Source organism: Trichoderma camerunense (assembly GCF_050948025.1).
Source record: "Trichoderma camerunense strain CBS 138272 chromosome Unknown V8C40scaffold_3, whole genome shotgun sequence".
In the NCBI taxonomy this organism is placed as follows: Eukaryota; Fungi; Ascomycota; class Sordariomycetes; order Hypocreales; family Hypocreaceae; genus Trichoderma; species Trichoderma camerunense.
This window is the reverse complement of record NW_028145367.1, coordinates 1,915,022-1,930,033: the sequence shown is the minus strand read 5'-3', so window position 1 is coordinate 1,930,033 and position 15,012 is coordinate 1,915,022. Positions and strand designations below refer to the sequence as shown.

The 15,012-nt window shown below is 51.1% G+C and overlaps 5 protein-coding genes across 5 annotated transcripts; 4 read left to right on the top strand and 1 right to left on the bottom strand.

Moving 5' to 3' along the window:
• The first annotated feature begins 500 nt into the window (after nt 1-500).
• V8C40DRAFT_236394 (uncharacterized protein) lies at nt 501-2,034 on the top strand. The gene has a single exon (XM_083214033.1). The coding sequence runs from the start codon at nt 1,145-1,147 to the stop codon at nt 1,829-1,831; it is 687 nt and encodes a 228-aa protein (XP_083077279.1). The 5' UTR covers nt 501-1,144; the 3' UTR covers nt 1,832-2,034.
• A 128-nt stretch (nt 2,035-2,162) lies between these two features.
• Nucleotides 2,163-3,998, top strand: V8C40DRAFT_148384 (DUF2461 domain-containing protein). The gene is made up of 5 exons (XM_083211276.1): nt 2,163-2,799; nt 2,868-3,037; nt 3,101-3,400; nt 3,481-3,621; nt 3,703-3,998. Exons 1-5 carry the CDS (start codon nt 2,280-2,282, stop codon nt 3,823-3,825), a joined length of 1,254 nt encoding a protein of 417 aa, XP_083077278.1. The 5' UTR covers nt 2,163-2,279; the 3' UTR covers nt 3,826-3,998.
• Nucleotides 3,999-5,133: 1,135 nt separating this feature from the next.
• V8C40DRAFT_273079 (phosphoglycerate dehydrogenase) lies at nt 5,134-9,652 on the top strand (the record flags this gene model as incomplete). The annotated part of the gene is made up of 5 exons (XM_083220430.1): nt 5,134-6,816; nt 7,667-7,947; nt 8,003-8,229; nt 8,312-8,981; nt 9,109-9,652. 5 exons carry the CDS (start codon nt 5,134-5,136, stop codon nt 9,650-9,652), a joined length of 3,405 nt encoding a protein of 1,134 aa, XP_083077277.1.
• A 155-nt stretch (nt 9,653-9,807) lies between these two features.
• V8C40DRAFT_236383 (carboxy-cis,cis-muconate cyclase) lies at nt 9,808-11,882 on the bottom strand. Its single transcript, XM_083214032.1, has 3 exons — nt 11,108-11,882; nt 10,930-11,038; nt 9,808-10,847 (listed from the first exon to the last, which is right to left on the bottom strand). The coding sequence occupies exons 1-3, from the start codon at nt 11,420-11,422 to the stop codon at nt 10,009-10,011; spliced, it is 1,263 nt and encodes a 420-aa protein (XP_083077276.1). The 5' UTR covers nt 11,423-11,882; the 3' UTR covers nt 9,808-10,008.
• Nucleotides 11,883-12,519: 637 nt separating this feature from the next.
• Nucleotides 12,520-14,083, top strand: V8C40DRAFT_236379 (Intradiol ring-cleavage dioxygenase). Its single transcript, XM_083214031.1, has 3 exons — nt 12,520-13,036; nt 13,095-13,530; nt 13,611-14,083. The coding sequence occupies exons 1-3, from the start codon at nt 12,756-12,758 to the stop codon at nt 13,809-13,811; spliced, it is 918 nt and encodes a 305-aa protein (XP_083077275.1). The 5' UTR covers nt 12,520-12,755; the 3' UTR covers nt 13,812-14,083.
• Nucleotides 14,084-15,012: the final 929 nt, after the last annotated feature.

The following is a 15,012-nucleotide window of genomic DNA, read 5'->3' as shown; positions in this document are numbered from 1 at the left end:
TCTACACCTGCACGAGTGCTGCATCATCCAAAAGGAGCCCTACTAGATAGCCTACGAGAATCCTACCAGCAATTCACCGCGGCGGAGACAGATACACGTGTTTAATGTTGGAATGTGAGCTGGACCCTCTCTACCTTAAAATATTTGACGCATAATACCTAGGTATAGAGCGATAGATCAACCCTCTTCTATTCCTAGAATCCGATTACACCGGGCTATAAAAGTCTATGGAATAGCTCTCCCAAGCCATGTTAAACTTCTAATAGAGGAAGCCAATGATATTCTGAAGGATATGACATTGTTACTTTATATTTGTTCATCTCGAATGTACTGCTAAGCTATATATCTCTTCTATCGCGGGCCGTCTGCATTTTGCACTTTACATTGTCATGATAGAGCGCAGATCATCAACAGTGCTAAAGATACCTATATATGGCTAGATATAAGTATTGTTTCGTAGTGATAAGAGCTGCAAATGGAATTATTCTGTTAATTTACAAGTCACGTTAGCTACATTAGATGTGATGCCTGTTATGCTAATTCACTTGGGAGCCATACTCGCTATAACAGGCGTGGTGTTTGCAAGTTACACAGGCGGCAGTGAATAGAGGTACGTAGATACGTTACGCCTATATCTTCGAGCAGCCAGGTGACTCGCAGCTGGAAAATTCTCTACCTTCCACCACGGCCAAACCTAAGTCCATCTGTGACTCAAGGTAATTTGCAGTGTGCACGAGGGATACGACCTCGACCTTTCCATCTTTCACCATCGTTGCAGAGTCACGTCTTTTCAGGAGCGAAGCACCACGTTCGCCCTCCTGACCAGCTGACGTAGCCAACGTCTTGAATTATCATCGCGGTGACTCGACGAAATCATTCGCAAGAAACGAGCGACTGAGAGCTAGAGAGCTGCACAAAGATATTTCAGGCTCCATCGTCAACCCGACTACAACAACAGACAACATGGCTGATGATACGCAGAACAATGACCATGTCACTCTCGATGAGGAATCCGCACCACTCACGGTAAGTTGGATTTTTTCTGTGTTGACTCCGTGCAAATATATTGCAGGGAACAGATACTTACTCGAGATCGTGCTTGCAGGCTAGTCGAGCAAGTGACATTAGCTCACTGCAGGATACCATGGATCTGGATGACCCTGTTGCGACGGCTCCAAAATCTCGGCGTAGAAAGACTGCTGGTGCCAAGAAGGCTATCGAAATCACGGAAGATCAAGAAGACGATAGCCAGGAACAGCTGGTGATCAACCTCCTCGACATGGTTGCAGATGCTACTCCAGAGGAGTTGGTCACTCGACAGGACAAGATGACAAGCACCTTGCTTCGCCTCAAGGAACTCCAAGACCAGCAGCCACCCAAGGTCTCATTCAACCCATCTATTGCCAATAGCCGCCGTGAGCGCCTCGAGGGAACACTCATCTACCTCACCTCCGAGCTCTCGGCCATACCAGCCTCTAATTGGGCGTCTTACAAGAAGAAGCTCATCAATCTCTGCGAGTCCGAGCAGATCATCAACATGGAATTCCCACGGCGTCTCCTCAAGGTCATGGAAATTATCTATCTGCCTGAAGAATTGGAAGCAATTCCCGGAGAAGAGTTTGGCAGAATGCAGAGCGTGGCGAGGGTTTGTGCCACGGCTGCCCAGGCCATGGGCCCAGACGGCGAGAATACGGATGGCCTGGCGGAGAAGTGGATTAGTGCCAAGGTGAAAGATCTCGAGTTTTTGAAGAAGATGTTTGGCTCGATGCGAAACACGTTCAAAGCCTCTGGGCTTGAGAATTCGATGATGCCTTGGGAGAGGCAGGGTTAAGTCCGGGAAATGGTGAGCGAATCTAGGGATTCGTATGGATTTATACGGTGATCTTGGTATCAGGTTGATGGTGGCTAGATTTCGGCCGACCGACGTGCTGGAACAGGTTTCCGAAGATATTTCGCCGTAGAATCACTAGTATTAGTCGATTAGAGAGAAGAATGAAAAATTCCCACTCCCACTCTCGTTCACCCGAAGCTGTGGTGATTTTGTATGACTTTGTATGAACCCATTAGAAGCGGTCCATCATATAAGAATCCGTCACGTGATAGCGCGGAGGCAGCTCATATCTACGACGCGTTGTCGCGCCATGGATGACGAATGACGACATCGAATCAGCTCTTCACAAGGGCGGCAGCAACAAAAGGCGTTTCTTGTGTCTTTCTTCCTCATCATAGCAAGCAATTGGTATTTTGAAATAGCACCTGAAGTTTTTGAATATTCAGTCATGCCTGCTGCGAAACGATCTGCTCCGAAGCAGGAGGCTGCTGGTACGCGCCGGCGATCTGGCCGCTTATCTAGCACGCAGTTGAAGAGCGCCTATTTTGAAGGCTCAAGTGACGAAGAGGAAGAAGAAAAGGTAGTTTCTGAACGCAAGAAGCGCGTAACTCAGCCAAAAAAGCGGGCTAGACTCGCAGAGAGCGAATCTGAAGAAGAGCAGTACAAAGAAGAGTCAGAGGAAGAAGCGGAAGTACAACCGAAGAAGAGATCCCGCGGACGTCCTGCTAAGAAAGCTAAAGAGGAGTCTGATGAGGACCAGTATAATGATGTGCCTGAAGACGAAGATGACAAGGACGACGAAGACGATGAAGATGAGGATGATGGCGGACCGAGAAAGGTTACGATCATTCCATTGGAGAAGATGAGAGATACGGGAGGTGTGGAATACGAGGACCACAAGGTGCATAAAAACACTATGCTGTTTCTGCGGGACTTGAAGGCCAATAATAAGAGACCATGGCTTAAAGGTGAGCGTCTCGAATACTCCAGCCTTCCCTACATCTAGCTTCATGTCGACTGACACAGAATATTACAGCACACGATGGAGAGTACAGAAGAGCGTTGAAGGATTGGCAGTCGTTTGTCGAAGCGACAACACAGACACTTATTGAAGTCGACGAGACCATACCCGAATTGCCTGCCAAAGATGTCATATTTCGCATTCACCGTGATATCCGCTTCAGCAAAGATCCCACCCCATACAAGGTAGGCACTCTTCATCCCATCGCCCTCCTGAAGACTCTTTTCTCACTCTTAACCTAAACATAGCCTCACTTTTCCGCTGCGTGGTCTCGTACGGGCCGCAAAGGTCCCTACGCGGTGTATTACATCCACTGCGAGCCAAAGTCCGCCTTCATCGGCGGCGGTCTCTGGCATCCGGAGGCGGCATACCTGACGAAGCTGCGGCAGAGCATCGATGAGAGGCCTCAGAGGTGGCGCCGAGCCTTTGCTGACCCGCTCTTCAAGAAGGAGTTTTTCCCTTTAGTCAAGGCCAAGGATGGGGTCGAGGGTGTGGTTAAGGCTTTTGTGGCGAAGAATCAAGAGAATGCGCTGAAAAAGAAACCAATGGTATGTCGTTACTGTGTCTTGCCATTTTGATGCATTCTCCCACGTTTCTATTTAATGCTTGGCTAATTGTCTATTACTAGGGTTACGAAGTCACACATCGAGATATAGAACTCCTCAAGCTCCGAAACTTCACCGTCGGGACCAAGATTGACGATGAACTGCTAAGCAGTGACAATGCGCAGGCAAAACTCAAGGAAGTACTGAGGGGCCTGTCTGGTTTCGTATGTTTTCCCCATTTACTACATTCATCTATCGCCGCTCTCTGCCCAATTTTAAAGTCCATGCTAACTGTGGCTTAACAGGTTACTTTTCTTAACAGCGTTGTTATGCCTGATCCTAATCTCGACGACGATGAGAGTGACGATGAAGACGACGAGGGGGGCGAGGAGCAGCATAGCGGCGACGAAGAAGAGGACGAAGAATAACTGAGTCGCTGTTTAATGCTGCAATTTGGCTAATTTGCGCAAATGATGTATCATACATGTTTACACATGCAGGGATGACAATGCATTTATAGGTATTTTAGAGGGCAACTGGATTTATGGCTCAATCTGACAGGCTGCATGTTGTCTGAGCAACGGAAACAAGCAAGTAATTCACCTTTCTTATCGTGCACAGTCCCTGTCGAAATCTCACCGGCCAAGCTCCTAGTCGACATGGATGAGAACCAGGGAACAGACTCCCAGTTCAATCGAACCCATCATGCACTATCGGCCGGCACATGAATATTTGGTGCTGCAAATGACACGCTGACATGGAAACACAGCGGTCTCACCGCATTTCCCTCTCCAAGGCAGCAGTCAAAAACTCCCAAGCAGCAAGCGTGAGACCAGGAGCGTCACTCAGTGGGGGGACACGCACTCTCGGCAGAAGGCGATATCTGACACCGAGTCGGACGATGCCACCTAAACTCAACCAGACAAAGGATGGATGTCGCTGAAAGGCACCGGCAAAACGGGCCGTTGTTGCTGTCCCAGGACTTGTCCAATGGTAAGACGGACAGCTCCCAAGGGTGGTTGTGGTGGTGGTGCCCCCCCGCTTCCCCAAGATCGATCGCTTAGGCTCTCCGCATCTCCGGTTGATCCTCAAAGGTTGTGCTGCTGAGAAAAAGGTCATAGGTTCGACACAGGCTATTAGCCGCAGGTGCACATGGCGTGTTTTAAAGTGGTGTTGTCCAACGATCTTTGTTTGCTCTTTCGTGGGGGACCCTGAAAGATAAGTAACAAATCGCATGACATAACAACGTCGTCCTAGACGTCTTTAGATTCGTCGCCTGCAAGCGTCAAGGTTACATCTTATGTTCCTAGCTTTTGGCAGTTCATCACAAGATGAGATGTCGTGCCCTGGTTTAGCCACAGCCCACGTCAAAGTCCGAGCAGACGCCAGGATTGGGGAGTTTGTTATCCGTTAGTGGTGCAAATGACTGTGCGCGCGTGGCGGCGTCCGGCGTGGTTGAACGAATGCGGCCATGGACACACGGCTTACTGAGGGGTCGCGGTGCGTAGCTAAACGTCATATAAGAGACTGTTCGACTTTCTTCTTGTTAAACGAGGCTTTGGAGTGTTTTCTGATATAAACTCGCGTTCTGTGGTGTCTTCTCTGCTCTCTTCACTTACACACAATTGCTGAGTTGACGTTCAAAATTTGATAATACATATGTGCTGATGCCCGATGGTTGAGATCATCACACTTTTGGTTGAATAAAATTACTTTGAAAAGAAAATAAAAGAAGAATGACTCCGATTGCAACAAGCAATGGCGCCGCTAGAGGTGTTGCCGAAGGCAGGCCTCGTATCCTCATCCCAGAAAAGGTTTCACCAGATGGCATGGCGATGCTGGAACCGCACTTTGACGTGGACGTCAAGCTGGGCATGACCCCGGAGGAACTCATTTCTCAGATTCCGGGATACCATGGTTTAATCGTCCGGTCCGAGACTAAAGTAACGGAAGAGGTTCTTCTTGCTGGCAAGAAGCTCCGCGTGGTGGCGAGGGCAGGTGTCGGTGTTGATAACATCAACGTGCCAGCGGCAACCTCGCGCGGCATCATTGTCGTCAACTCGCCTTCGGGGAACATCCTCGCTGCTGCGGAGCATACGATAGCCTTGCTCCTTGCTACTGCTAGGCATATTGGCAGAGCAGATGGAAGCTTAAAGCAGGGCGGCTGGGAACGGAGCAAGCTCGTTGGCATCGAGGTGGGACGGAAGGTCCTTGGCATTGTTGGGTTGGGCAAAGTCGGGATGAATGTGGCACGAATGGCAAAGGGCCTTGGCATGCAAGTCATTGCGGTCGATCCCTATGCAAACCCAGACATGGCACGTCAGGCGGGTGTTGACTTGGCATCCAACCTGAAGGAGATCTTACCTGTTGTGGACTTTCTCACTATTCATACGCCACTGCTAGCAACGACGCTTGATCTTGTCGGCGAAGAAGAATTCAAGTTGATGAAGAAGACTGCGAGAGTGCTCAACGTCGCAAGGGGAGGTGTATACAATGAAGCAGCATTGGTCAAGGCCCTCGACGAAGGATGGATTGCAGGGGCCGGAATCGACGTCTTTACTTCGGAACCTCCAAAGCCAGACTCGGCAGCCGGACAGATAACCAGGCATCCCAAAGTGGTGGCCACGCCTCATCTGGGAGCCTCTACGGTCGAGGCACAGGAAAACGTATCAATAGACGTGTGTACACAAGTGCTCGAGATCTTACGAGGCGGCCTTCCCACCAGCGCCGTCAACGCGCCAATCATTCTGCCCGAGGAGTATCGCAAGCTCCAGCCGTTTGTGCAACTGATTGAGAAGATGGGGCGTCTCTACACGCAACACTTCGTCAGGACCAAGGGAGGTCTGGTCGGCGGCCGCAACTTTGAGCTGATCTATCACGGCGACTTGGCGGGAATGTCCAACACGAAGCCGCTGTACGCAGCACTGGTTAAGGGCCTGGTTGCATCGTTCAGCGACTCTCACGTGAATATTGTCAACGCAGCGCTGATTGCCAAGGAAAAGGGCATCAAAATTAGCGAGACACACTCGCACCAGCCGGGGGAGCAGACGTATGCGAACCTGGTGACACTGAGAGCAGCACACGCGGAGGACGGCAGCGGAGAGCAAATCATTGAGGGATACGCCTCGGGCAAACGGTTGTATATTTCCAAGCTGGACCGGTTCAATGCAACGTTCACTCCTGAGGGGACGATGATTTTCTTGCACAATTATGATGAGCCGGGCAAAATTGGAGGTGTCGGCATGGTGCTGGGCTCTCACGGGATCAACATCAGGTTCATGCAGGTTGCCAGCTTAGACGAAGATTCGAAGCAAGCTGAAGCAGACGCGGTGAGAAAGGGAAACGAGGCTTTGATGATTTTGGGAATAGATAGGCTGGTAGATGAAGAGGTGATGGAGGGATTGCGTAGGTCAGAGGGAGTACTGGATGTGGTGTTGGTGCAGCTGTGATTGTATCTTATCGATTAGCCATTGATGATATAACGGGCTTCAGCTTCAAGTTTGGCGTTGCATTGCTGCTTTTGGGTTGGTTTACATGAGAGAGACATTGGAGAGCAACAGCACGAATCAAGCATAGCTTAAATACTACTCTATTTAGTGGTCCCATTCTGAATCAGCTGCTTACAATGCGATTGATGCGCTGCCATGCTAGGCAGTGGAATGGGGAGCGAGTGTGTTTCAACCAAGCAGAAACACTGAGCTCTTGTTAGAGGGCATACACATCGGTTGACTGGTACGTACAGTGTACATCGGCCGTAGTGCGCTCTACAGCACCTGCTGCCGTACTGCCGAGCGTGGGGCCGCTTTTGGCGCAGGAACCAGGCCAGTCGTCATTGGCGCACGGTCCACTGGATTCCACCGAGGCCGCTAACCTTCCAGCGGCCCACAGGGCTCGAGCGTCCAAAAGCTTCCCGACAGTTGCGCTGTGTCTGGCTTGAGCTCCGAACTTGGACCTTTCCTGCTGGGCAAAACCGAAACTTTCTCATCCATTCCCAAAACCTCGCGAGGTTGCGCAAGGGCTTTGGAACCCACCCGAGGCATCGACATCGGCCCTGACGGACGAGCTTCTCTTTTCGTTTCTACTCTTCCACTTCTTCTATTTCTCGGTCATTGATTGCTTCCATCTCTTCAACGTCGTCATCGCGTTTCTGGCGATCGCACGCTACGACAGTCCGCCCGCGACCGTCAGCAGCCAGTGACTGCGGGTCCTCTTTTTCAATCGCAACACCAGACGTGCCCTCTCTAGGACAATTGGCCGGACATTTAACAGCCTCGATACCGGCGGTCTACGCATTCATCGCTCGATCCGAGCCAGCCAGAAACTCATCCTGCTATGCCGAGGAGAGGAGCATCCGGAGGGCTTGCCAGCTTCCGCCCTGCTGTCCTCGGCTTGGGGCGAGTGCTCGGTCTCTGCTTGACGGCTTCAGCAGCACCAGTGTCGTCCTTGGCGGCGCCTGACCACCATGACACAAACACCCCTGTGTGGGTGCTGGCGGTCTCGTCGATGACGCTGGTTCTCCTAGGCGGTGCTTTTGCAGGTTTGACTATCGCGTACGGTTGTCCCAAACCCAAATACCCGAGGCATGCGAAACTGACATTGCGGCAGATTGATGGGCCAAGACTCTATTTACCTCCAGGTCCTATCCGGCGACCCCAACGAACCGCAACACAAAAACGCAAAACGAGTCCTTACTCTGCTTAACCGCGGAAAGCATTGGGTGCTCGTCACCTTACTGCTCGCCAACGTCATCGTTAACGAATCGCTTCCCGTGGTGCTGGACCGCTTCTTGGGTGGCGGTGTTGCCGCTGTTGTGGGTAGTACAATTCTTATCGGTGAGCACCCCTGACCTATCCTTGGCATTGATTTTTCGTTTGCTTCCGTTGCCGCGTGTCCCAAGACTAACCCTGAGCATAGTCATCTTTGGTGAAATCGTGCCTCAGTCTGTGTGCGTGAGATATGGCCTACCTATTGGCGGATACATGTCCACGCCCGTCTTGATTCTCATGTACCTCTTGGGCCCTGTAGCGTGGCCCACTGCGAAGCTGCTTGATTGGATTCTGGGAGAGGATCATGGCACATTGTACAAGAAGAGCGGCCTCAAGACGCTTGTGACGCTACACAAGTCTCTTGGCGAAGTATCGGAACGATTGAACCAGGATGAGGTCACCATCATCACCGCCGTCCTAGATCTCAAAGATAAGCCCATATCGGAAGTCATGACGCCTATGGACGATGTGTTTACTCTTGCCGAGGACCACGTGTTGGATGAGGCCACCATGGATACGATACTCTCTTCCGGATACTCGAGAATTCCAATCTACCGCTCAGGCAAACCGACCGACTTTGTAGGCATGCTTCTCGTCAAGACGCTCATTACGTACGATCCCGAGGACCGGATTCTGGTTAGAGACGTGCAATTGGGAGCTGTTGTGGAAACACGCCCCGAGACGAGCTGTTTGGACATTATCAACTTTTTCCAAGAAGGCAAATCGCACATGGTGCTGGTCTCTGAATTCCCCGGTTCTAACCACGGTGCTCTCGGTGTTGTCACTTTGGAAGATGTTATTGAAGAGCTTATTGGAGAGTGAGTAGAGTAGATGGGACTTTGGCTCCCCTTTTCCTGGTTTCTTCTCTCTGCCCCCCCTGCCTGTTCTTATCTTTTTTTTACGACTACCTGCGGCGCAATCTAGTTACTGACACGAGATATGTAGGGAAATTGTTGACGAATCAGATGTCTACGTCGATGTACACAAGGCTATTCGGCGTCTGACCCCTGCTCCCCGAGCTCACCGTAGACATAGCGACGTGCCAGGCGCAGGTGTGGCTGTTAGGAAGACGCCAGACCATGCCAGCAACCATAACCATAAGCATGTAGAAGGTCAGGATGTCGAAGTCGGCTCCTACAAGAGCGACTCGGGCCACCTTGAGCGGCCTCCCAAAACTGCCGTATTTATGAAGCGCCAACACTCAGCAGGACCCGACGGTCGTATCGGGAAGAATCCCGTACCTGTGAAAGCTTCACTCGACGAGATGCGACAGCAGTTGAAGCTTGGCCCTGCGAACCGCGCGGCCAACCCGTTGAGCAGCACGCGAGGAAGCGTATTTAAGATCAAGCAGGGTTTAGGAACGACGGTGGTGACAACCACGACTCCTGACGCAAAGGTGACTAATGTCGACACAGAGAGCACGGAAGAGCACAATGAAAACACGCCGTTACTGGGCAAGGGCCAGAATGGTGCAAGCGAGCGGCGGTGATACGAAATGCCGACTCCGAGTGTGCATGGAACAGGAGGAAATACGATGGAGGATGGATGATGTCAAAAAGAAGAAAGAGGGCACAGAAGAAACCAAAAATGTTATACTGGTCACTGGGTCGCAAAAAGTGCAGTCTCCGTTTTCACTATTTATATGTTAGCGTTTTGAAAGGGTTCGGATACTGGTCCTCGATACAGAGAACACAGGCTCTTGTTCTCTTTTATTTCAATATTACATGTCTCTTTTACATGCTCTACGTCTTTTCTTCTTCTTTCTTTAGTCTGGACTCTATGATTCTATTACCTTGGAATTGTCCAACTCTTTTCTTCTTCCTCCGTCTATTTCTTTCGTCATGTCTAATCATACCAGATAGCATTCATGCCGAATCCCGGCTCCGGGACACGCACCCTCGCAACGCGCGCCAAGAACTCGTCCTGCCACCGATAAATCTCCAGCCATCCCTCTTGATCGTCGGTAATGGCCACCCACTCGTCGGACCAGTCGCTGGGCGCAACGGCATTGCTGTGCCCGCCGCTGGTGGGCGTGGGATTCAGACAAATCTGGCGCTCGATGGCGCCGGTGTCTGACAGCTTGAAGGCAGCAACGTAGCCCGTCAGGTCGAAGCTGTTTGCGCGGGACGAGGCGAAGAGATACTTCCCCGAGTGGGAGAGGGCGCATACGTCGGCACGGTACTGGGTCCAGCGGTCGGGGATGCCGGGGGGGATGAGCGGGTAGTGGCGGTGGGTGAAGACGGGCATGTGAGTAGCCGGGTCGATGAGGTACTCGCAGATGCGGTTGCCCTTTTCCATGAGGGCGTAGAGGTAGGCTCCCGAGGGGTGGATGGCGACCCAGCGCGGGTGGTCGCGCGGGTCGGGGCATTCGACGGAGCCGACGAGCGTGAGCTCGGGGGAGGCAGAGTCGAGCTTCTTGTGGACCCAGAGCTTGTTGGCCTTGAGGTCGGCGGAGTAGAGGTACGTCTCGGTCGGGTCGAAGACCATGCCGTGGATGCCGCTGTCGGGCTGGTACTCGTAGTTTTGGACGTTTGTTGTGAGGGCGCCGGAGTTGGGGTCGGTGGTGAAGACGGAGCCGTGGCCGGCGTGCTTGTAGAAGGGGTTGCAGTAGACTGCGTAGGGGGGCTTGCGGGCGGGGAGGAGGAAGATTGCGCGGGTGTTTGTTTCGGAGGATGCGGCGAGGGCTGTTTTTTGTGTTAGATGGTGAGTTTGAGGATATGAGTTGTGTATAGCCAGGTAGCTATATGAGATGGATATGAGACGTACGGTGGTGAAGCATGGGGTGAGACGCTTGGTGGACAATGTCGGTGGGAGAATTGACTTTGAAGCTGGACCATTTCTTCATGGCGGCACCATAGATGGCTTTCTTCTCATGCTATTGTACAGAAACCTCATTGTCAATATACTCAAGTAATGAAGAAGAGATGTTAGCAGCTGTACTGACGTCAAAGGCCATCCACGAGATGGGCTCATCTTGAGCAATCTCCGTGCGCTTGACGAGCTTGAGCGTCAAAGCTTCGTCGTCGAATGCAAAGGTGAAGATTGCACCGGGAGGCGTCCACGTGCCGACCATGAGGTGATGGACCGGCATCCTGGGCAATTTCTTATGGTGTTGTCGAGCTTGGTGGTTTGCGATGTGTGAGAGAGCGGGACGAGGATGAGCTGAGGTTGAGTGTCTGAAGGTGGGATTGTGAAAGAAGAACCGTGTGCAGGAGCCGAGATTACGATGACAAAAGAGAAGAGAGCGTGATGGCTTCATCTGCACATGACGTTGAAGCTGGCAACTGGAATCAATAGCCCAAACGGGGTGTCACAGTAGTAGTATCAATGGATACATTGGACAGTAATTGCTTGTCAATATCTCCAGGTCCAGGATATTCTTTTACCCCCCGGTGCCTGCATCGTCATTCGGCTTGCTACTCCAACAACCCCCAAAAATCCCGAAGCTAGTGCCGCGCTCTTCTTCTCTCCCCTTGAAGAAACTTAGCGCCGCCATATCCGAGGCGCCGAATTGTAATTAACGAAAAAAATCATACCATAGGAAAAGAAAAGTCCGAGTGACTTAGTATTGGAAACACGGGCATTGGACGGTTGCCGCGCGCTGGATCCGGAGAACAGAAAAAATCGCGGGGCAAAAAAAGAAGAGCTACATAGAAGGAAATGTGGGGGAAGGGCGCTAGAGGGGAAGCAAGTGAGGGGCTTTTGCCGCCGGTTTGTAGGTTCGGTAATTGATTGGGGTGGAATGGGAATGGCAGGGCCGGGTAGATAAAGGATGTAGCCGTGAAGGGGGCCGGAAGGGGAATCCGGAGGGAGTGGGATGGGAATTTGATGGTTGAATTAGTGGGAGTTTAGCTGAGTTTGAGTGTGTTACAGTGAAGTTGAGAGAGAATTAATTGCTAAATAAGTTGCATGTAAAAGTAATTAGAAAAGTTGAAGCAAAAAGAGAGACAAAGAGAAAAGAGAGGCAGAAATGTCGCGATATGTTCTGTACATGATTCTATCCAGGCAAAGCAGCCAGGTACCTGCAAGTTTGTATGCAACCCACCCCTGCACCAAGCCTGCGGCAATACCCAGGAGATACAAGTACATTAGTACTCGTACGGCTGTCCCGCGCCTCGTTTCGCTCGCTAACGACGAGTCCCGACATCAGCTCCCGGACATGCTTTCCGTCGTTTTGGGGTCCCAGTCTTAAGCTAGGGTCCACTGACGACGGGGTGGCGCGGGATTGAGAGAGACAAAGCCTTTATCCGCCTGGGGGAGGATGATGGCATGTGAGATCAAGTGGGATGAATACGGAGATGCTGCTGTGCTGGATTAGTCGTATTACAGCTGTTAGACACACTAATTCAAATAACTATTACGGAGCAACTATATACTACTTCCATCTGTCCATTCTCATATATATATATCTCGATGCTTGCCATTCCCGTCCATCTCCATCCTCTCCCCATCTCTTCACACCTCACTCATCCTTTCCAAGATAGACTCTCTTGATACCTTGGTATAACACAGTAGCAGCTGCATGCTCTCTCTCGCCTCAACCTTTATCTCATCTTATAACTTCACCTCATCTACATCTCATCAACACCAAAATGGCCACCAACGGCACCACCAATGGCACCAACGGCCAGAGCAGCCGCTTCGACCCAACTTTCACGCAGCGCGTCATCGACACCATGGGCCCCAACATGACACCCCGCAACCGCGAGGTCATGAGCTCCCTGCTGCGGCACCTGCACGACTTTGCGCGCGAGGTCGAGCTGACGGTGGACGAGTGGATGACGGGCGTGCACTTTATCAACGCCGTGGGCCAAATCTCGACTAAGACGCGCAACGAGGCGCACCGAGTGTCTGATGTCCTGGGTTTGGAGTCGTAAGTCTTTGTAAAGCTCACCTCTTGTTCAACACCTCAACTAACACCAACATCACAGCCTCGTTGATGAAATTGCCAACAAAATCGTGGCCGAGGGCGACGTCGACCCGACTTCCTCCTCCATCCTCGGCCCCTTCTGGTCCCCCAACGCCCCCTTCCGCGACAACGGCGCCTCCATCATCCAGGATCCCAACCCCTCGGGCCGCGTCGCCCTCATGCACGGCACAATCACCGACCTGCTCACCGGCAAGCCCATCCCCAACGCCGTCTTCGACATCTGGCAGGCCAGCGCCAACGGCAAGTACGACTTCCAGGACCCGGAGAACCAGACGCCCAACAACCTGCGCGGCAAGTTCAGGGCCGACGAGAACGGCAAATACTGGTTCTACTGCTACCATCCCACGGCGTATTCGCTGCCTACCGACGGGCCTTCGTATAAGCTGCTGTCGCTCATGGACAGACATCCCATGCGTCCTGCGCACATTCACATCATGGTGAGTTTAATTTCCTGGATATATATAAAAATAAAGAAATCAGTATGAAAGGACATAGGCTAACGCAACAATTCATTTAGGTCACCCACCCCGAGTACAAGGGATGCACCACCCAGCTCTACCCCAAGGACGACCCCTGGTTGGCCACCGACACCGTCTTCGCCGTCAAGGACGATCTCATTATCGACTTTAAGCCGCTCAAGGGCGACGACAAGGCTGAGCTGGATCTCGAGTACAACGTCGTGCTGGCCCCCAAGGGATACAAGGGCAAGCAGTTCTAAAAATTGACGTCGAAAGCAAAGAGGGGAAAGAAGGGACAGTTTTAGCGATGAATTTCTTGTTTTCTTTTGTATGTCTTTTGTATGATGTATAATGAAAGAACTGCGCGCGCTGGATATGGGATTGTAAGCAAAGACGAAAGAAAGAAGAAAAAGACAATAAGCTGGAAGGGGAAATCATGTGTATTATGTATGGAGGTTATGGCATATTCACCTACCTACCTGGGTAAATCTGCTCAGGCTGCATAGACTGCAATTGACAAATTAATTCCAACCCTTTTTGAGTCTTGCTACATTTTAATGGCGATATAGTAGTAAAGTTATAAATCTTTTTTGAGAGAAGATTCTTTACCCAGAAGAAATCAACGCTTATGCTGTTGGTTTGCTGCTTGCATGCATGCAGACTGCGGTAAAGACGTGAGGCATAGGTACATGTACATGAAGCGCAATGACATGTCAGTTAATGATGACTGAGTCAAGGCATTACATACTAGATACCAATGCGAAATAGTAGGAATTTCACTCTTTTCTTGCCTCTTCTACTCTCAAACCTTTCTGCTCTGTTCATCTCTTCTGTCTTAAGTTTCTCAATGTTAATGTCAATGTCCTGTTGGCACCGCGCAAATCCATCCTCCCATTGTTCTTCCTCCCTTTCGCACCCCTGCAGCTCACCCAGGAATGATAACTCACACGTGCGCCCAAAACTTGACTCAGGCATTCGTAATGTATGCCTTGCTTTTCCTTCTTCCTTGCACGGACGACCGCCGAGCATCCGCCCCCCTCTCTCTTATCTCTCTCATGCCACACATACATACGGCACAACATAGGCTACTCCGTAACATATAACATACATACCTACATACGCACTCACTTACATATACACGTACATACATACACGCATATGCACCTCTCAAGGTTCCCTCTGTCCAATCCATTCTCAAAACGAACAAATCATCTGCGATTGGACCGTCAATTGACCAACCGCCGTTCAATTGCCATGCCACGATTCCTCCTGCACGCCATTCTCACCAATCGCCTCACCTCACCCGCTCACCTCACTCGACGCAAGATAAACACAGCCCGCGCCCCCGCCATGTGACGAAAGACGCCGCTCTCAATCTCGTCACAATCACATCCAATTCCTTTCCTCATTCTTCTTTTTTTCTTTCTTTTTCTCTTTATATTACTATACATGTACTAACCC